Source organism: Apis florea, unplaced genomic scaffold, assembly GCF_048593485.1.
Source record: "Apis florea isolate Af1SG1 unplaced genomic scaffold, ASM4859348v1 contig_3081_pilon, whole genome shotgun sequence".
NCBI lineage: Eukaryota > Metazoa > Arthropoda > Insecta > Hymenoptera > Apidae > Apis > Apis florea.
The window spans coordinates 2,659,970-2,672,331 of NW_028256703.1; the positions used below are offsets into that span (position 1 = coordinate 2,659,970).

Below are 12,362 nucleotides of genomic sequence, written 5' to 3' on the forward strand. Positions count from 1 at the left end.
CCCTCGCTTTCTTTTCACGGATAATTTGTTACGATACGACTGGAAAAAACCGGGTTGAAGAAGAGTCGAGTATAAATTAGACGGAGAGAACAAAAAAGAATATATATATATATATATATATATTCGAAATGGAAAAAGGATACGTCTGTACTTTTGCGATAATATCTTCTTAGATAACCGTTTTACCTCGTAATTCAGGATAAAATTACGATTCTTCTATATCGATCGTGAATCTGATTCGAGACTGTTCTCTGGTTAATTGCGGTCACGGGTACACGGGTGTTTGTGACGTGGAAATAAAATAACCCCCTTATCGATGTAGCTCCCATTAAAACGATTGCAACGTACCACCTACCAATCTAATTCCGTTAAAACGTTCCTGCTACGTGTTTTTCCCGGGATTAATCTCGTAACCATGACTTCGTATCCTCCCCCCTCCTCTCCCTCTAGAAGCTTCTCTATTGGAAATATTATTACCTCGGACGAGAGTTGATTTGTACAATGATGACGTGTCCCAGAAACAAGGAAATATCAACGTTCGGGAAATTTCACTAGTAACGGTAATAATTGGCTAATGAAATAAATTTATCAGGAAGGAAAATATATCGTATCGATATGTCGTCGTATCATAAATCTCAAGTGAAATCGACGATAAAGGTTCCTAAGCGTCGTCGAAAAAAATCCACAGCTTCCAATAACCTATACGTATCACCCTCTTTGATCGACAAGTTTCAAAAGTGAGTAACAAGATTTATATAAAAGTCGAAACTAAATTAAACGTGAAGAAGAAATTTCGAATTAATATTATTTTCTTGCAATTTTATACTTCTAAGTAAAAATATTTTACGTTGGATAATCGATTTTGTTCTTATTACGTGATATATGCGTGAACTTTCCATCATTTCTGATTAACATATATTTGTATCTGTACTAGTTTATCTTTTGAAAAAAATAGATGCGATGACGCATTTGGAAATTACAGAGGCCTTACATCGAATACTTTCGAAACGATTTGAACCAAACTTTTCAAATGTTTATCCTGTATTCAATTGAGTTAAATTACCGTGAATGGCAAGAAGCGTGAAGATCCCTAAATGGGAATCCTAGCAGCTGACATCGATTTTTCTTACCGTCGTCACATTATCACATCGTCGATTCATCTTAAATTCATCACGCATAAAATTGACCGCGCATCAGAAAATTATAAATTTGAAAGCAGCTAGCTATATAATACCTTACATTCTTTCGTATAATGAATAATTCATACAATTCTAGGCGATTGTCGCGAAAACGGTTATCGAGATTCTTGCAAAATTCTTTTTCTTTAATTATTCGATCAACGGTCCACCGTGTTCCTCTCCATTCGCTATAATTTCTCGCAAATTGCCTGTCACGATGAATTAACCAATATGCTTGGATAACTCGTGCGTTTCACCGACTAACGTAACGGAAATGAACGTTCCCGTAACGGTACGTATGTCAATCGCGGATGATCAAACGGTAGTGGTTAGATTAGAAGACTCGTGACGTACTTTCAACTCATTTCTGCCACGGACGTTCTATTTGACTCTCGTTCTTATCTTCCACGTTAATTACACAAAATTACCGTTGTACATGGAGAAAAAAATGGTACACTTCTTGGATACGATTTCGTGATAATCGCCGATCACTCGTCCTCCATCGTCACGCTTATTACCAAACCTGTATTACCGTGCTAAATAATCGCCACCTTTGCCTCGTTTCGTATATTTTTTTCTTCCCTTACTCTTTTATATCGTGTCTGATATAAGCAAGCTTGATCGTATAGCTCGGATTTATTTAAACATCATACCGCGAGTAATTTCGAGCGCAAGTGGGTTAAGACCGACTTGTAAACGATTCGAGAAAAGTAAGAGGCACTCAACGAATGTAACGACGAACAAACGAGTCCGTGAAGAACACGCGAGCACGCATCCGGCGTAACGACATCTTGTACATCGAACCGTCGTTATTTTAACACGCAACCATTATCTTTTCCAAGGTACGTAGGGGGGGAGCAAAAATCCGACTCCTTGAAAATATCGTCGAACAATGGGGACAACAAGAAATCCAAGAAAACTAAGGAAACCAAGGAATCGAAGGAATCGAAAGAGACCGAGAAGAAAAAAGGTTCCAAGGATGTGAGGTTGATGTCGAATCTTCCTAACGACACGGCGGTACACTTTGGAAGTTTTTATGGTGTCGAAGGAAACGTGAATAAACCACGAACGACCAAAGTAAAGAATTCCATGGACTCTATTAATTTATCGTACAAATCGATACCGAGACTGGAATTTACTAGGCAAATGGTCCAGAAGTAAACGAATTAAATACTTGAAATACATTGTCGTTTAAAAGTATCCAGACATTTAATTATTTTTGATAGAATGCAATTCGAATAACTGGATTCAGTTCATTGGCTCAATAATTTTTTTCTGATAATTACTTCTTTTTCTTTTTCTTTATGATTATTACAAAGCGATAAAATTAATTTCACGAAAGTAATATGGAACAAGAAAATTGAATTTCATACTTAGTTAAACTTGGCAGAAATAATTTATTATAATTTCGATAAATTTTTAATCTTTTAATAATATAAAGAAGATGCTTGTAATAAACAGTTATGAATTGGTAATTGTTAATTAATATACCGATAATATTCAAAATTGATAAATGTATCGTCGAATCGTGTACATAATTGTGATAAATATAAATATTTAATAAATTTATAATCTGCTGATTTCTTAAGAAGATAGTAACTGTTATTTCTTCATTAAAGATTCATTCAAGATTAATAAAGTTGAAATCTTGTTTATGTATGAGCAAAAAAAAAAAAAGAAAAAAATTGAAATTAAAATTTTTCATACAAATAGAACACTTGTTTCCAGTGCAATGATTGAATATAAAAATATTACATCATACGATAAACAAATAATTATACATTACTTTTTCTTTAAATCGAGCAAAGTGTCTGGATACTGATGAACAGTTGTGTATGTCGGATAAAGGGAAGCATAAGGAAATCGTATTCCAATTAATTCCCAGACTGGAACGAACAGCTGGTACGGAGGACTACGCGCGACAAGTGTCAGCCTTATTGGAGGAGACGGTCGAACCGGCGCATTTCAAACTGCATTCTCTGCCAACCGAGAATTCGATTCCAGACGGGAGATACAATCCCACGGGATTCCCTCTCTGGTACAAGGAACCTTATAAAATACCGTTAGTATTCCTTCACTTGGTTACGTCATTCGATCTATTCCCGTTACCAGAGGGATTGCACGCGTTACTGGAAAATGGGATAGATTCTGGAGAGCGCGATAATGAGAGAATTTCTCCATTAAGAATGAATAACGCGGACATCCATCGGCCAAATAACAAATAATAAAATTGAACGAGAAATCTCTATAGGATCCCTCTAATCCTTCTAATGGACTGATGAATTTTTAGATTCGCTTCGGATGAGATTTATAAACTTTTAAAAGAGAAACTTGATAACATGGAAGGAAAAGCGAGAAATATCTTCGAGGATGAATCTCCGGAGAAAAGTTCGTTAGAAGAATTCAGCGAAGATGAGCAAATGGAGTATGGTGAAAATGACGACGACATACACGATATACTGAAGAGAGGAAAATCGTCGATACATTTGTTGTCGAATAAATCGTCTTCTCTTACCGAGGCGAAGGACACAGATTCGAAGGAAAGCAGTGAAATTTCTTTGAATGTGAAACCGAATAAATCAACTTTGCCGCATCAACGCTGAAGCGGTTTTATGAACATCTGAAAAATAAACAATTAAATATTAATTGCAGAAATAGAATTTCCTGTATACTTATTAAGAAATGCAATTAGGATATAAAATAGAACTTTCGGTTGATTCGATCAAAAGGTTTTGTAATGTTGTTCCTTGTTACGAGTATTCAGATTTTTCTAGACAGAAATAGACTGTTAATTAGCATTTCTCTATTAACCATTCTATTTATTACGAGGTGCATATCACGATTCGGAGAATTCATCTTGATTCATTTACGTTAATTAGACGCCTTCATTATTATTCGGTTGCGCATCCTGTAATTATGTACAAAATTACAATGGATCTAACTCTGTCATGAATTCATTAATTAATGATGAAAAGATCTTGCAAAAGACGAGAAACTTGTATTAGGTGACGAATTACCGGATATTCTATGTACTTCATTTCCGCCTATTCTGATCTTTTGGATTCTAACGTTTCTCTTATGAAACATTACAATGCCAATAAATATTCACTAGCCGATCTTGTAAATATTCGTCAAAAAAAAAAAAAAAAAAAAAAATGAAATAAGTCTATTTATTTAAAAAATCAAATATTATTTATATTTTCGTTCGATGAAAAGGAAAAGAGATCGAAACGTTGAACGACTAATGATGGAATTATAGTTAATGCAAAAAGAATGGAATTCGATATCATAAGGCCAACGAACGACGTGGTTTCCCGTTTAGTAAAGAGGGTGGCATTACCCGACTTGGAGTGTTCGCATTGTTTTCGGTTCAGTGGAAATGCAAGAGGGCGCAGGATGGGGTCGGCACTTATCGATTATTCCGTCTACTAAGCCAAAGACGCTTTTCATGTATATTTAACGTGATCGAAAATTAGATTTTTGTGATCAAAAAGTACTTTGAAAAAAATAAGGAAAAATCAATGACGCTCGAACATTAAAAAAATGAGAGAAAGGAAAATTTTCGAGTTTAGTTATAGGGGAATTTTTCTTCTTCGATTATACAAATACTCTGTTTAACAGAAAAGTATAGTATATACATATACATTTTATTTTTTTTTCTTTTTTTTTTTTTTTCTTTTTTTTTTGTGAATCTGTACAGAATGGTCCACAAGGAATCGAAGACTTATTTTGAATAAGTTATTTAACCATCGAGGCCATAAACTTGAAGTATCGTAACTGGGGGCACCGGATTAACTTACATCTGTGAAAAAAGGATATAATCTGATAATATTATACGCTGTTCGTGGTTTGTAGACACAAAAATCCCTTGATCTATTCATAATCCAATGCAATCTGGTGAATGGCAGTTTGTATCCGAGATTGAACTCTGTTGCATTTAGAATAAATCGCTGTACAAAGCTTCAATTAAAAATCTATTCGTTCTTCTAACTGCCCTCTTCAGAGAAAACAAACGAGCAACCACTCCCATGAAGAGAAAAATTGCACCACTGTCCACTAGTACGAGGAACTTCCTCCTTTCTATCTTTCTCGATCCTTGAACATAATCCAAGGCTATTGAAGTACAGTAAAATATATCGGTCTATCTTGATATAACAATGCGCGTTTCTGTACTCCACATAATAAAAATTTTTTTATATTTTTTTTATATATTTTTTGGAGCTTAACGCGACTAGCTCCCATCAGATTGGTACTTCCGAGGCCTTCCCTAGGTCTTTTTCCACGAATAATACATTTCCAGGGGTCGATTTACGCGCCAGAATTTATCATTGACTTGTCTTAAAGTTTGAGATCCACTTAAAACCACTAATTGACCGGGAGAAGGTGCTATATAAATACAAAAATTGAGTAGCCTGTCTGATTCTGATAATTCTGTATCCAGATCCAATGTTAGTCGCATAGCCAGGTACTTGCTCAGATGATCAACTATAAAAATTAACAATTATCGTTCATTTTTTGGACATTCCACTTAAATTTACAATTATGTAAAATATTCACCTGTCGCGTTAGCTGTTGTTTTGATATATCGAATACTATTTTCTTTCAACGCTTTTATAAGTGAATTATCCCCGGCCATCTCCGTGGGATGTGGTTTAAAAACAAGTTCAATCTCGTTTAACATCAAGGGTTCACTAGGACCTTCACCCTCTGTATCTACCATGGAATCACCACCACCAGTTTCAGCTTCTGCACTAGATGAATCATTTTCGGAATTTTGTAAACTTTTTTGTCGTTTTGGTGGTTTTGGAATTTGATTTGCAGGATTTGGCGATGGTGTAGTAGAATTCCTAGAAGTTGTACCTGAAATTGATTATTTTACTCGTATAATATCCATCTACTAAATTTTTTTTTTTCATTAGCAAGAACAATAAAATGTTAATAGAATATTAACAAAGAATAAAATCTTTTAAGTCACCTCCGCTACTATTATTTAAAGGTCCTGTTGTACTTTGAGAAGAATCGCTTTGATTCGCAGCATTCGTAGCATTTGGCGTAGCTGGTGCACTGGCATTTTGAGAATTATTGTAAGATGTTGCGTTACTAGCATTCTCTGATTCATTGGCATTTTTTCTGGATCTTTGAGAACGATTTTGGCTTTGTAATTTGATTCCCTCTGTAATAGAATTTACCAATGCAGCCTGTGAATGTGACTTGTTCAATTTTGCCAATACTCTCTCTTGATGTGCCTCATATTCATCACGGCTAGGATATATCTTAGAAATCAATAGATCAAAATTAGGATCTGGTCTTAAAGATCTTTTGGAGACCAATTTCTTTCTGCATGTTGGACATTCCTACGAACAGAATTTTTGATGATTTACATATTTTTCAAAACTATTCTAACCTCTATTCGTACTTGAACTCAATGGCAATTGTAAAATCCATGATAAAATCCAAATCACTACCACAAAAAGGTTCACTCTAAAGATAAACCAAACATACGAATAAATATATGTTCATTAAATATTTTGAAATAATAATTTATCAACATTCATAGAGTCAAGAGTACAAATTATTCCAACATTGGATAAAAAATAAATTTAAATCCATCGATAATTAATATAATATTCAATTTCTTCAACTCAGATTATAGAAATAATAAAAAGAAAACACGACGAAGTATTATTTACGGCGCATTTCAAAAAGCGCGCTAAAATTAGTGTCTGACAAAACAAACCAAATATAACTACAATCGTATTTTTTTCTTTTACAAAAAATTACTTTAATCTTTGACTCTTAAAATTACTATCAAAATCTATACTGCAAAAATACGAAGTTGTGTTTACGCAAAATGATATGATATATAGTGAAATGAAAAAAGAAACAATGACAGGATACTGACCAAGTGTCAGTGACTGATTTTTAATGGATTAAGCAACTTTTAGAAACACTGTGCCATGAAAGTACATAATGACTAATTATTATCAGAATAATTTCAGAAAAAGCACATACCTTATTACCGCTCCTAAGTGCTGTAATGATACAATCGGAACAGAACCGATGTAAGCACTCTTTGGTAGTCATAGTTTTTTTAAGCATATCCAAACAAATCGGGCACATAAGTTCACTGTGTAAACTTCGCGGACTGACCGCAATCTCTGTATTGTCAGTAATTGCATCCTGAGGAGTACGATGAAGTTCGTAAAGTGATAATTCCCAAGTTTTGTTCAGACCGACTTGTTCCGCGGAAGCCATCTTGACTACATACAAGCCATCAGCTGAAAAACCTGACACACACACAACTCTCGGAACGCGGTTAGAGCCATCTTACGGCAAACCTTATGAACTATCGAATTTAATTCCAATCAGTAACGAAGTTAAGAAGCAAAAAATTCTATGGTATTCGTTTCGGGTTTCCTTTTTATTCGTGCATACCATTGCAAACTTTAATGCAAACTCTAATTGGTATAATAAACAAGTTCAATCATAATGATTACAATAAAAAATAAATAGTAAAAAATTGAACGTACAAGATGAAGAAATTAGAAGATTGAAAACGGAAACACGATCTATATAATTACAGAAATAGAAAAACATAACGTAAAAGAATCTTTGATAAAAGAACAGAAAATCTTAGCTCATAAGGTTTAATTTTCTTTTTAATTGCAAAATAAGAATAATAAGAAAATTGATCGGAATTTTGTTAAAATGAATACAAAAAAGCATTTCGATGGATGTCGATAAAATGAATTTCTACAATTAAGCGGCGGGAGCGTTCAAAAATATTTAACGAATTACAATTTGATAAATTAATCGGTACAGCCATTTATTTTGCGTTATAATAATATGCGTTCGAATCAACTGAATCCCAGCTCTAATTAATACTCAAATGATCGTATCGCTGTAGCAAACGTGAAGGAAGCGTAAAAAATGTAGCTACATAGAGGGCGAGAAGGCGCATAAGCGTAGGCAAAATATGTTTCCTCGTTATAAATAATATAACGGTATATAATACCGTCTAAGATGGGCGTAGGCTCGGCCATTAATGCCGTATACACCAGATAAGTCTTTCTAAGCGAACGAGTTCAGAGATGCATTCGTGCACCGATCCAACATAGCAAACTAGACCGTCGAGACCCGAACTCCTTTTTTCTCTGACCTTAACTGTAGATAACCGTAATTGCGTCTGTCGGTACTTATTGGGAAAACGTGTTTTATCACCTCTCTCCACCGATACCATCTTCAATCACTACGTTATTCGAGCGTTATTCGATCTCTTGCTACTGTATTCTTCTTAACTTGAACTTCGACGTTCGAGGAAAGATATCCAAGATCGAAATTCGTGTCTAATGTCTTAATTATACATTAATTATCTTTATATTCTTTAATACTGGGTTATATGGTTTCAATATAAAACGTTAATGTTAACCTACTAATTTTTTTCTTGCTTATTTCTTTTTATCTCACAAATTTTACGAAGGTTAAAAGAATTGACGTAAAAAGTCTTTTTTTAAAATATAAAAATTTACGTATCTCTTTTTTGAGTAATAGTCTTCTCTAATTACTTTATTTACGTCTTTCGATAGTACATTTACGTATTTTTGAATAATAATTGATGCTCATTAATTATGATAAAAAAAAAAATATTAAGAAAATAATGACGTGATTCATGTATCTATTAATGTTTATTTAGTATGTATACGAAAGTTTAACATATTTGAATATTCGAATTATACGTGAATAATGACAAAGCGATACCAGTGATACCGTTCATTTATGAAAATTCGAATAAATGTATGCGAAATTTATAGGTTAGTCGGCAAAACGATTTACTGGGCGACACCTTGTTGTTGCGTTCCACTTAACGGTGATCCTGCTCCGTCAACTTTTTAACTCTGTTTAATTCGCTGCCTTCGGCGAAGGGCAACGCATTCACCGCGTTCTCTTTTCTTCCGACATTCTGGTAAAAAGAAAATCTAGGTCGACGCAACAACAAAGGTGGAAAATTTATATTTTCGATCGCTTTTTCGAATAATTTTATATCGACATTTCATCGAACGAAAATCACATTTTGTTCCGACTTCGTGAATCGAAGCGTGACGGAAAATGAATTACATGGAACAAGACGAGATATTATTAGAAAACTATATAAAAACAGTTTGATTGCTACATTGACATGCTTTCTAGCGGACAAACAGCTCTTTCTCTCATGGAAGCTTACGTAATTCTCAACCACGATCTCCCCATATGCTGTCTGTACATACGTACAAGCCAAACCACGATCACACGGGTATTATAGATATTATAGTACGCTTTACGTATCCTTTTTTGCGCATACGCTCCTCGAGCGGAATCGTATCTTCATTTTACGTAAGCTCGGCCAGGAACGCCCATTCAGCTAAGTCTTTCCCCGTTTCACTGTAATTTTCGAACAATATCTTTTTATGGTGCCGATTCACTGTGCTTCCGGTATAAAACCTTGTAATCTTTGGATTCTTATTCACGATATTCATCACGTGATAATTTTGAAAACGTTCAAGGCAAATCGTGGAGAAGAAACTCGCGTTGAGAAAACGTACTCCGCCACACAAATGAACCACGGCGAAACGTTTATAATCGATCGTGGCGCGAAGAAGCGATCGACGCGAAAGGCTATCGATCCCATCTAAGAACGTTGCAAAACAACGATGACCCCTTCTTCCCCTCCCTCTCTCTCTCCCTTTCCCTCGATCGTTTTACACACAGAAGCTTTTACACATCCATACAACCGCGACAGATTCGAAAGCAAAAGCTTGGATTTAATTTCGGCTCGAACGAATTCTCTCGCTGGATTCGCTACCGTGCAATAATTATTATCATTTCTTTCTCCTTGCTTCCTTGTTCCCTACATTGCGCAAGCATCCGGAAGGAGGCGATGCTCTTGCCGCTTGATACATGGTTACAAGTATCCGTTCAGCCCAGGTCAAGCGTGAATCTGACCCAGTAGAATCGCCGTACACGTTGGATCCATCCTGACCCACGGATTAAACAGCAGCCATGTTTTACACGCTTCCTACGGAGACGATTCCCCGCATCGGAGAAAAGGTCACTGCCTCGCGTGAAAGGAACGAGCTTTCATTCATCATTGCGATACGAATACGCAAAGGTTACGATTATTATTATGGTTGAAAATGAAGTTTTGCCTTGAATGCGCTCGAGTGAATTTCGAATCAAAACAGAAGAAGAAACGGAGATCGTAAAAATAGTATCGTGTAGCGCGTGTAAATCTGATTGTGCATTGTATACAATCGAAGTAGGAAGGAACGAAGCTATTTGAAATTTATAAATTATTCTTAAGTAGATCATATAAATAAACAGGAGCTCCGGTTCCACCTTGTTACCAATGTAACAGAGTTGAAAAATCCGACCGTTTTAATCTATAATTGAGATCACATTTGCAATAATTGTTGGAAAAACGATGGATGATAAGCCACGAAAGAAAGAAAGAAAGAAAACAGGCATTTACTATTTGGTAACTTTTTATGAATCATATCGCTGTGTACGATAATAACTGCAAGATTCATCTCATTAGTACATTCATAACGTTTTCTTGTTCCCGACATTGCACAAGAAGCCGGAAGCGGCTACGCGGTTTCTTTTCACCGAATGATATACGAGTGCAATCACTTATCGTGTGTACTGAACGGACTAATCCATTTTGGCCAACAAGACGCGCAATGTTCTTCCATTTCATCCGTTCGATCCGAAGATAGTATTATCTTCCTAAATTAATTTTTCGACGTTAATTTTATTACGTTATACCGTATATCGGAATATAATAAAACTCGAAATCACTGTTAAATCCCGCTACGAGATATACGCATTGGCTATTAATACTCGTCAAATACAAATCCGTGACCATAGTCAATAACCTCGCGTCCACGTCGCGTCATATTTCGATAACTTCTTATAATCTCCAATTATGTAATACGGCCGTGCAATTACCGTAAATTATCGGTTTCTTGTTATTCTTCGTTTCTTATTGCAACGGTTCGAATGGGATTACATTTATCGAGATTGAAAAGTCATCTCTCGATTAAAATCAAACCACACGTTTCAAGATGAACGATGAAACATGAAGTTATTCAAATTTACAATATGAACAGAGAAGAAACACACAATTAAATTACGTATTTTATCGTTTATTCGCGTCTGGTATCGCGAAAAATGCTGACGAAATTGCTCGACGAGAACGAGACGGTTGCTACAAATAATAAATCTCTCAGTGAAAATAACGTTTTTCTTCGAGGTTTTCCTGCTTCGTTGATTAAAGAGGCCTTCTCGCGTGCTTGTTACAGCGCAGTCGCATTTTCAGTCAAGAAAATCATGCTTCTTGCAGAATTCTATTCTGCCGTACCGGTATTCGATTATCTTTCGTTAGAAAATTATAATAAAATCAAACAACTGACCTAACGGATTTCATCTTTATCTTCAAAGCTAGTAAACGCAATTTTTTCGTTAATTTCCCTACAAAGATCGTGGAATAATCTCTCTCCCTCTTGTATTAAAACGAACCGAATCCATCCGACTTGCTCGCAGGATGCGAATTACGCGCGAAGGAAATATCTATTTTGCGAGCCGTCTTATTAGCGTTGCTCGAAGAAAAAGACTCGCTTGGTATTTCACCTTTTACCTCGATGCGCCGACCAATCTAGACGATGCCTGTAAATCGAGGAAACTAAATATATATGAACGCGGCATCCTTTACCAATCATTCGGCAAATTTACGAACAACAATTTACTTTCTCTCGGAATCCAACGAGCAAACGAGTTACGAGATCGGTGTTCCATCTTTCTCATTTATCTTATTCCTTTTCGTGGAACGAAAATTATTAGGTTCGTCGTTCTCACTCGCGTCACGGTCAAAATCAACCGATAATTTGTCTTATCGTTTATCTTGATCTCTAACAACGCGCGTATCGATCTTTATCAAGATCCAGAGAAGTTTCTATCCAGTGATTCCAACAGATCCCACGATCTGGTCTATTAACCCATTCAAGATTATGCGGTAAAATAATGCGTAAAAGTTGCGTAAAATCAACACCAACTCTTAACATTTTTCTCAAGAAATAATAATTTCAAGGCTTCCTCTAGATTCGACCTTTCAAAATTATATCGAATCTATACTACAATTCGAAAAATATG

The 12,362-nt window shown here is 35.4% G+C and overlaps 2 protein-coding genes and 1 long non-coding RNA gene across 3 annotated transcripts; 1 reads left to right on the forward strand and 2 right to left on the reverse strand.

Annotated features, from left to right (window-relative positions):
* The first annotated feature begins 292 nt into the window (after positions 1 to 292).
* LOC100866849 (uncharacterized) lies at positions 293 to 3,833 on the forward strand. Its single transcript, XM_031917019.2, has 4 exons — positions 293 to 737; positions 2,021 to 2,335; positions 3,064 to 3,240; positions 3,469 to 3,833. Exons 1-4 carry the CDS (start codon positions 616 to 618, stop codon positions 3,779 to 3,781), a joined length of 927 nt encoding a protein of 308 aa, XP_031772879.2. The 5' UTR covers positions 293 to 615; the 3' UTR covers positions 3,782 to 3,833.
* A 958-nt stretch (positions 3,834 to 4,791) lies between these two features.
* On the reverse strand, positions 4,792 to 7,545 carry Sce (E3 ubiquitin-protein ligase Sce). The gene is made up of 4 exons (XM_003694338.4): positions 7,191 to 7,545; positions 6,154 to 6,532; positions 5,736 to 6,038; positions 4,792 to 5,663 (listed from the first exon to the last, which is right to left on the reverse strand). Exons 1-4 carry the CDS (start codon positions 7,431 to 7,433, stop codon positions 5,446 to 5,448), a joined length of 1,143 nt encoding a protein of 380 aa, XP_003694386.1. The 5' UTR covers positions 7,434 to 7,545; the 3' UTR covers positions 4,792 to 5,445.
* A 3,133-nt stretch (positions 7,546 to 10,678) lies between these two features.
* Positions 10,679 to 11,315, reverse strand: LOC147657523 (uncharacterized). Its single transcript, XR_015292281.1, has 2 exons — positions 11,013 to 11,315; positions 10,679 to 10,940 (listed from the first exon to the last, which is right to left on the reverse strand). It is a non-coding gene; the product is annotated as an uncharacterized LOC147657523 (long non-coding RNA).
* Positions 11,316 to 12,362: the final 1,047 nt, after the last annotated feature.